General features: G+C 55.9%; 1 protein-coding gene across 1 annotated transcript in view; it reads left to right on the forward strand.

Moving 5' to 3' along the window:
* The first annotated feature begins 405 nt into the window (after nucleotides 1–405).
* Nucleotides 406–9,614, forward strand: part of PARD6A (par-6 family cell polarity regulator alpha) — a 16,164-nt gene continuing 6,955 nt past the window's right edge. The window contains exon 1 of the mRNA XM_032795422.2: nucleotides 406–779. Within this exon, the coding sequence (XP_032651313.2) occupies nucleotides 584–779 (196 nt within the window). The 5' untranslated portion in view covers nucleotides 406–583. The remainder of the gene's footprint in view (nucleotides 780–9,614) is intronic.

Genomic DNA, 9,614 nt, shown 5'->3' on the forward strand with positions numbered 1-9,614 from the left:
GAGGGGTCTGCTTTCTCTGCCTTGCAAAGTAATGCTGGGCAAAGGTGGCTAGAACTGGCCGAGTGCAGAGGCAGTGCTTCTGGTGAGCCCTGGGTGTGTGACCCTATTCAGGCCTCCTCGCACCTGGGAGCTTTCCTCTGCTCTGCAGTGCCACTTGCCACCTCTCTCCCACTGGCCTGACGACTCCTCCTCCTCCCCCTCCTCCCACATACTAGGTCCAGGCAGATCCTTGGTCTCTGGACCCCATATGGGCCAGGGGGTGTCTCGATGCAGCTGTGAGTCAGTCAGTGTGGGATGGGAAGGAGCCGCCTGGAGAGCTGAGGGTGCTGGGGTGAAGCTCAGGGCTCCTGGGGGAGGAGTGGGTGTGGGGGACCCAGCGTAGTCTGACCTCATTCCGTGTGTGTGCAGGCACCAAGCCCTGGCCATCTCGGCTGGTGAGAGCCCCTGACTGATCCCCTATGGGTTGGGCGTGAAGTGAATCGTGGGGCAGAGCTGAGGCAGAGCCCCCTGGCTGCCATGCTGGTCTCTGGCCCTGACCCCTCTTCTCTGCCCCCAGTTTGACGCCGAGTTCCGCCGCTTTGCTATGAAACGCTCCAGTGTGGGCGGCTTCCAGGAGTTCTACCAGCTGATCCAAACAGTCCATCAGATCCCCCGCATGGATGTGTTGTTGGGGTACACGGACGTTCACGGGGACTTGTTGCCCATCAACAATGACGATAACTACCACAAGGCACTCTCCTCCGCCAACCCACTGCTCAGGATCATCATCCAGAAGAGGGGTAAGTCGGGGCCAGCGGGGCACCGTCGGCTGTCCACGTTGGCCTCGGGTTCCTTACCTGGCTGAGAGCTTCCTCCAAAGGGAAAGTGGGGAGTGGATTGCACTATTCCAGAGCACTAAACATCAGACCAGTTGCAGCCTGTGTTTTGTGATAACTCTGCAATATGTTGGTGCCCAGGCACTTCAGCTTTGTGTTACAGTGTTGGGACCTTTTGCTGCACAGGGGAGCATAGCCAGCTGGCACACGTGATCAGCCAGTAAATTTTATATCCTGGCTCTGATGGCCACTGTTACCTGTGTTGGTTCATTTGCTTTGATGGTGACTTGTGGTCCAGTGGGAGTAGGGTGACCAGATAGCAAGTGTGAAAAATCAGGACAGGGGATGGGGGGGTAATGACTGCCTATATAAGAAAAAAGCAACAGAGTCTTGTGGCACCTTGTAGACTAACAGATGTATTGGAACATAAGCTTTTGCGGGTGAATAACCACTTCATCAGGTGCCACAAGACTTTTTACAGATCCAGACTAACACGGCTACCCCTCTGATATGTAAGAAAAAGCTCCAAATATCAGGACTGTCCCTATAAAATTGGGACATTTGGTCACTCTAAGTGGGGGGGCGGGGATCTGGGTGGACTTCATATTTGCAGCTGTTGTGCCTATAGTAACATCCTAGGTGGGGGATGTGATTTGGGGAGGGTGGGGTCTGGCTGTGCCTTTTCCTTCTCTTGCAATTTGGGGGTGGGAGGGCCTGCTGTGATCTGACCTGTCATAAAATCATTATAGTCAAAGAAGGAGAATCTCCTTGATGCTTGAGGATTCAGTTTATTCCTTAAACCTACCCCAGCGTGGCTCTGGGGAAAAGTTTGTCTAGGACCTGTTAAAAATACAGTCTGTAGCACTATCCCTGGTGATTGCAGCAGCTGTGTCTCCTCTTGCTGTTCCTGGAACTGTGCTGACCTCTGAGCCTGGCTGGGAACTCAGCGGCGCTGGCAGGCGCAGGGGCTCTGCAAGCTGAAGTTGCTTCTCTTCCCATTGGGAGCGAGGGCTGTCACTGTGTCTGCAGCCCTGGCACTGGCTTTGCCCACCCGGCCGGATCCACAGGAGCGGAAGCAGAACCTGTTTATCTTGGAGCTTTATAAGGCAGCAATATCAAAATCCCTGAGGCCTTTCTTAGGAGCTTGCAAGAGTTCCTTAAGCCATGGCTCTCTCCTAGGGTGAGCAGATAGAAAGTGTGAAAAATCAGGACGGGGTTGATGGGTAATAGGCACCTACATAAGAAAAAGCCCCAAATATCAGGACTGTCCCTATAAAATCAAGACATCTGGTCACCCTGCTCTCTCCCCAGGACTTGAGCAGGGCCTGGCAGCCTAGGGCAGGGAAGCATGTAAGAATCATGAACAAAATGCAGAAGTTGTCGCCCATCTCACAAACTGCATTGATGCATCATTCCCATCAAACAAACAGGGCAACAGTGAAGTGTCTGAGGGGTCCCTGCCTATGCCCTCCCTCCTGTGCTGGGCCTTGTTTAATGATTGTGTGCTCTGGGAGAGATGGTTCTGGGGTGTGAGGCCACAGATTAAAGCCCTTGCAGTGTATTGCAAGACAGACTGAGGAGGGAAGGATTGCTTGGTGGTTTGAGCACTGGCCTGTAAAACTCAGGGTTGTGAGTTCAATCCTTGAGGGGGCTATTTAGGGACCTGGGGTAAAAATCTGTCTGGGATTGGTGCTGCTTTGGGTAGGGGATTGGACAGATGACCCCCTGAGGTCCCTTCCAACCCTGATATTCTATGAATCTGTGGAATGTGTGAAACTAGTTACATTTCAACAGAAGAAATACCAGAGAGTTAAACTCCTGCAGCTTTAAAGCCCTGCTGCCCTGCAGGGTAATTCAATTAAAGGACGCGTAGTTCCTGGAAGGTAGCTCTTCTCTTCCACAGAGGGCAGGTGAAAGTCTAAACCACTGAGCCTGGGATTTATCTCCTCCCAGCATTCTTCACTTCTTGTCATGACGTACAGTGATGCTGTGCGCTGCTGAGCAGTGACGGTGTTCCACCCCAGAGATGGGGAATGAAAGATGTTTCCCTACCCCATATATACAGATCATAAGACCAAAAACTGAAATACGTGTGAACCTATGGGAATCTGCTGCATGCCTATAACTTCTTTCATCTGGAAGGATCTCAGAGTGCTTCCAATGGTCTAATGCATGCAGGCACTAGGGTGACTTCGGTCGCTGCTGAAATGCAGCTTCCTTGGGATGGAACAAGCTTAAATGTACACAGGAGCTTAGGACAGGAAGTGGAGGCTACCGGATCCGATCGCCACTGCAGGGAGGATTAGTCAGCAGATTGCAAGACTGAGTGTAAACTAGATTTAGTCCTGGGCAAACATCATGATTCTGGCTAAAGCGCCAGTGGGTCTTTAGAGAGCCAGTAGTGGTATCGACTGCCCGCTCTGAGGAGCAGTACCACTCTCTGAAAGTGTTGCCTTTTGAACTGCCGAACATCGTCCCTGCTGATGCCTGCGGCGTGCTGTGCTGGTGCCCTGTGGCGCCCCTTGGTAAGATTGACGCCCCAAACCAACTGAAGGGCTGAGGATTCCCCTGCTGTCACGTACAGGGCTCCCGAAGCCCCGAGTTCCTGAATGGCTTGGAGTAGCCAGTCATCTGCCTCTTGCATCGGAGCTCTCAAAGCACGAACCGGAGGGAGGAGACTCCTGCTCCTCTCAGGTCTCCACGCAGCCCTGAGCTGTTCCCTCTCTCGGATCTGAATACTCGCTGGGAGCCAGGTCTCAACCAGGTCAGATCTGAATACTCACTGGGAGCCGTTTGTCCTGTGGGATGGCTGAGAAGGGTTTGACCCTCCTCTGCCCAGTCTGCACGCTCCTGGGCGGGAGGTTACTGCCAGCTACAGAGGAAAATATTGGCAGATCGCTGTGGGATCAGAGCCCAGGACGCGTAGAAGACAGAGCCCATGTCCAATCTTTGGCCCATCTCTGGCCCCTGCCATCTGAGCGAATCCCAACTCTGGTGAAGTGAGGCTGGCCGTGTTTCCCAGGTCAGGGAAACTGAGGCACATAGAGGGGCAGTGACTTGCCCCCGATCAGGGAACTGCCAGCTCCAGTCCCTGGACTCTAGGTGCTAAAGCAGCCGTCCGCTCCCCAGGAGCGCAGGCACAGCCGGACCCAGGCTTCCTGGTGCCCCAAGGGGGAGCAGCGGGGGGACTTCACTTTCAGTGACATAGTCACACGTTTGTCTGTGAGTGAACAGACCTAAAACCCAGTGTCTGGCAGCCGCTGCCTAGAGCGCTGGCTTGGGAGCAGGCCATAGGCTGATGATACCATCCTGCCCACTGGGGTGCGGAGTGGGCAGCAAGCTGGTCTGCTGCCACAGGGCTCTGCCGTGCTCGGGCCCTGCCACGGGGCTCTGCCGTGCACAGTGCCGCCAGGCCCTGCTCCCCACCTGCTGCCCCCCAGCCAGCACTATCGCTCGAGCTGAAGCCGGGAGGGCTGAGCGGGCTGTTGTGGGAAAGCCCTTGAGTGCAGCCAGCGTGAAGGCGTGGGAGACTGCCCAGATCTAGAGCACGGCCCAGCAGCTTGTCTGCCTGCACAGTGCTGGCTGCGTCGGCCGGGTGCTCAGAGCAGCCAAGATAAAAGGCAAGGGGAGGCGGGGAGTCTGGCTGGACTCCCCGGTGAAAACAAACTGCTCCAGGGGGCTTCCGGGCTGGTTTTCCCGCAGCAGTGACAGGAGAGAGGTCTGGGAGCCGCTGATGTGAGGGTTTTAACAGGATCTGGTTCACCTCCAGGCTGAGCGGGAGCTAAAGCTGGCCCAGATGAAGGCCGCATCCCCTGGGCCCCCCTTCCCAGAGAGGCTCCTGCTGAGGTCCCACTAGTGATGCTCTCGGCAGATGGAGGGCTGAGGCTCTGGCACTAACCAGCTGGAGGGCAGGCCCCCAAGGGACAGTGTCCTGAGAGCGGAAAAGGAGACCAACTTGGGTCTGCCTCACAGTTAGCAGGGCCTGTGTGTGTGCATCCCCCGCCCCTGGGGGAAGATTGGGACCGGGGTGCTGGCCTTGTGCTGGGGAGCTGGGCTCTGGGAGTGCCCCAGAGATCCTGGAGGCTCTGGTTCCAGGGCCCTCCCAGTCTGGGGCACCTCTGCTGAAGCTGGAATGGTGGTGGGACCCTCAAGTCCCAGGGGGTTAGATGGGAGGGGCCCTTGGGTAACCACCCCCTCCTCTGCACATGGCCATCCTCAAGCACTGGCTGGAAAGGAGTCAGAGCTCCCCCGCACTGGCAGGCTGGGTGGGGGGCACTTGCAGAAGCTACCCCCAGACCCTAAAGCTGTGTCTGCTCTGCCTCTGCTGTTCCCATGTCCTCCTGGGAGCTAGCATGAGAGTGGAAGCTGGGGCTGGGGGGCTGCCAAAGGACTGGCTCTGACCTGCTTGGGGAGAGCAGTGCTGCTTCCCAGCAGCCGTTCCACCTGCTGGTCTCCGGCCCAGGTAGGGTGACCAGACAGCAAGTGTGAAAAGTCGAGACGGGGTGGGCAGGTAATAGGTGCCTATGTAAGAAAAAGCTCCAAAAATCGGGACTGTCCCTATAAAATCGGGACATCTGGTCACCCCAGGCCTGGAGGAAGTGTCCAGCTCTCATGCAGCCCCTCCCTTGTCAAAGCCAGACTGTCCTGGGAGCAGAGCATGGGATGGGCATGCAGGGCACCCCAGCCTCAGGCCCCTTGCTGGGTAAAACTGCAGCTGGGCCCCCGCGGCCTGTGATTGTGCAGAGCAGCAGGGCCCTGCCAGTGGCTGGAAGGGAGACAGGGCGAGTGTGGGGCTGCCTGAGCGGGGTGGGTGGGTGTCAGGCCTGAGCGTGTTCCCCGGGCGTGGGGCAAACTGAAAACAGCCTCAGAAATCCACAGCACAGCCCTTAAATCGCAGCCTGTACTGAGTTCTCCTGCCTGGATCCCAGCCTGGGTAGCCGCCTCCTACCTGCCGAGACTCCTCCTGCAGCTCCGGTAGGGTGCAGGACTCCTCTGTCCACCCTGCTGCTTTGTGCTGCGAAGCAGTTGCCGTGTCCCACCCCAGAGCGGGCTGCGTTTTGGGGGTGGAGGAGCAGGTGATCCTGTGCCAGCTCTGGGGAAGCGAGGTCCCATGGAGATGTAGGATAATGAACCGGGATGCGCAGGCTGGGGAGGGATGGAGCCAGACCTGCTTGATCTGGGGTCACTCCAAACAGGGCCGCCCAGAGGATTCAGTGGGCCTGGGGCAAAGCAATTTTGGGGGGCCTCTTCTATAGTATTGCAACTTTTTTTATAGAACACTATATTCTTGTGGGGACCCCTGCTGGGCCCAGGGCCTGGGGCAAATTGCCCCACTTGTCCCCCCCTCCCCTGTCTGGGCGGCCCTGGCTTCGAAGACTGGAGGGCGCTGAACTTAGGAAAGGGAAGTGTTGGGGGAGGGGGCATCCTTCTGAGGCTGTGCTTCTCCGCCCCCACTGTGCTGCTCCGTTCACGGGGGGGACGCTCTGCTGGCAGCTAGTGAGCGATTTATTGTGACCACCTGAGCATGGCGAGATTCCCAAATCTCCGACTGTACGTCCAGGGCCACGTACTGGATGAGCCCTGCCAGCCTGCCTAGCAAGGAGCCTCGGGTTCTGGCTCTGACACCCTTGGTTGCCAGCGAGGGGCTGATGGGTGCTGGGGCTCTAAGCGTGGGTGGGCCCCTGCCGTCTCGGGTCAGGACAGAACACCAGGCATACAGACCTCCCCTGGCGAGAGACGTGTTGGAGTCCAGGGCAAGGAGAGTGAGACTCGGAGTTCTCCACCTGACCCGGTCCCCTCCCGTTCAGCAGGGCCGGGTGTCGCTGGGGCTGGGGGCTGTATTGTGCAGGATGACACGTGCCATCACACAGCGCAGTGTTCTGCAAAGCCCCGTCCCAAGCCTGCTGCTGAGTGCTATGAACTTCTGCACTCCCAGGTGCGAGCCCAGCTGTGCACTGGCTCGTGTGCACGCTGCACAGTGGCTGTTGGAAGCAGGATGCGCTTACTCCCGGGAGGCCAGGGGCAGGCTCTGGCCATCTTGGGCAATGGCTCCTCACTGTGGGGAGGTGGCACTGTGGGCTCTTGTGAGCCAAGGGGTTGGGGTTTTTTTTCTGCCGGAATCTGAGATGATCTGGGTCCTCCTGAACCCACAGACCTAGAGCTTCCCCCCCCTTCCAGCCCCCCCACACGTGCACACATGCTGCCCTCAGCGACTCCCTGCATTAGCCCAGGCGTGGGGCAGAGCTGACTCTGCATCTGTCCCATCTGTTCCTTTAACCCTCCAAGGAGTCGTGCAGGGGCAGCTGCTGCGCAGAGGAGGAAGCGCTCTCTCCAGGCTTCCTGTCATTGCAGCAGATGTAGAATCGCAGAAGTGTTGGGCTGGAAGGGACCCCGAGAGGTACCGTAGTCCAGCCCCTGCGCTGAGGCAGGGCCAAGTAACCTTGACAGGGGTTTGTCCAACCTGCTCTTAAAAGCCTCCAGAGATGGAGATTCCACAACCTCCCTGAGCAATTTATTCCAGGGCTTAACCACCTTGACAGTTAGGAAGTTTTTCCTAATGTCCAACCTAAACCTCCCTTGCTGCAGTTTAAGCCCATTGCTTCTTGTCCTGTCCTCAGAGGTTAAAGAGAACAATTCTTCTCCCTCCTCCTTGATAACAACCTTTTATGTGTTTGAAAACGGTTACAAGTCCCCCCTCAGTCTTCTCTTGTCCAGACTAACCACACCCATTTTTTAAAAAAATCTTCCTTCACGGGTCATGTTTTCTAGACCTTTAATCATTTCTGTTGCTCTCCTGTGGACTCTCCAGTTTGTCCACATCTTTCCAGACATGTGGTGCTCCATACAGCCCAGAATGGACCTGTTGCAGCTACATCACATTGACTGTATTCAGTCATCAGTCTGCTGTGAGCCACAGATCCTCTTCAGCAGTACCACCACCTAGCCAGTTATTTCCCAGTGATTGTGTCGGTGCGTTGGAGTTTTCCCCCTCTCTATGTGTAATACAAGGCACTTGTCTCTGTTGAATTTCATCTCGTTGCTTTCAGACCAATTCTCCAATTTGTCAGGGTCGTTTTGAATTGTAACCCTGTCCTCCAAAGTGCACGCGACCCCTCCCAGCTTGGTGTCGTGCAGATTTTGCTGGCAGGCTCTTCACTCCATTATCCGCGTCATTAAGGAAAATACTCACTAGCCTTGGACCTAGGACAGACCCCCCGCAGGATCCCACTCAATACGCCCTCCCAGCCTGACAGCGACTCATCGATAACGACTCTGAGTATGGCCTTTCAACCAGTTGTGCACCCAACTAGACCACGTTGCCCCAGCTTGTTTGTGAGAATGTCATGTGGGACTGTGACAAGAACCTCACTAAAATACAGTTCGATCACATCTGCTGCTCCCCCGCATCCAGTCGCCCTGTCAAAGAAGGAAATTAGCTTGGGTTGACGTGATTTGTTCTTGACAAATCCATACTGGCTACTCGTTGTAACCCTATTATCCTCTAGGCCAGTGGGTCTCAAACTTTTGTCCTGGTGACCCCTTTCACATCACAAGCCTCTGAGCGCGACCCCACCTCCCCTTATAAATTAAAAACTGCTTTTTATATATTTAACACCATTATAAATGCTGGATGCAAAGCAGGGTGTGGGGTGGAGGCTGACAGCTCACAACATCCCAGGCAATAACTTTGTGACCTCCCTGAGGGGTCCCAGCTCCCAGTTTGAGAACCTCTGCTCTAGGTGCTTACAAACTGACTGACTGGCTAACTTGGTCCAATATCTCTCCTGGTATCAGAATCAGCGTGACTGGTCTATAATTCCCCAGATCCTCTTTGTTCCCCCTTTTGAAGCCAGTTCTGACGGATATGGCAATTTCCTGCAGTTTCACTGGGAGATCTCACTATATTACGTCTGTGTTGTCATGGGGGGCCAGGGATTGCCTGTAATTTCATGGGGGTGAGTGGCCACAGCTCACCCCACGAACTAAGAACAGTGCAGAGTGATGAGGTAAACTCACTCCTCTCCCCTTTCCCCCGATGTACCGCCATCTGCAGAGGGTCACGTGCACTGGTTCAAACTTGGATTCTCTTGAGGCCAACAGACAAGAAAAGGGCTTTTGGATCAATAGCCTGAGTTTAAACTGACTCAGGACCTGCTTCTGATCCAGCAGCTGGACAGGCCTTTCTGTTCAAGGGGGGCCCCAATCCTTCCTGGGAAGGGCTGGGGGCTTTGGCCTCCACAGGCCCCGTTAAGACTCTTGCGTTACCGCTGGTAAGTGCTTAGGATGTTTGTCAGAATTATTATTTTCTCTGTAGTGCTTTCATCTTAAGAAAAAATGCGCTGGTTTACAAGGGCCTGCCTGGTGACTTGTCACAGGGGGGCAATTTACAGCTGGTCGTAGCTTCTGATGAGAGATCAAAGGCCTCTTTAGACAGTCTGGCTTGCTGGGAATAGCACTGTGTGTCAGCAGAGAACCGTGCAGCCTGGAAAAGCCCTGGTCCAGGGTGGAGAGACACGTCTCTGCCTGAGAGAGGTGACAGCTGAGGAGCCGGGAGCCAGGAGTGGGTGCCTCTACTCGATCCACAAAGGGGGAATACCGGCGTGTTGCCTGAAGGGTCACATAGGTACCATGTCCTAGTCCTCTGGTGGAGTTCGGCAGGTCGGGAGCGGGGTGTGTGGCAAAGGGCTGGGCAGGCAGCTCGGCTTCTGGGGAACATCGGAGCCCCTTGGTCCCTGACAGTGTTACCGGGGCCCGGGTGCTCCCCAACACTCCTGTCCCTGCCCCCCCCCCCCCCCCCCC

The sequence above is a fragment of the Chelonoidis abingdonii genome, chromosome 19 (genome assembly GCF_003597395.2).
Source record: "Chelonoidis abingdonii isolate Lonesome George chromosome 19, CheloAbing_2.0, whole genome shotgun sequence".
In the NCBI taxonomy this organism is placed as follows: domain Eukaryota; kingdom Metazoa; phylum Chordata; order Testudines; family Testudinidae; genus Chelonoidis; species Chelonoidis abingdonii.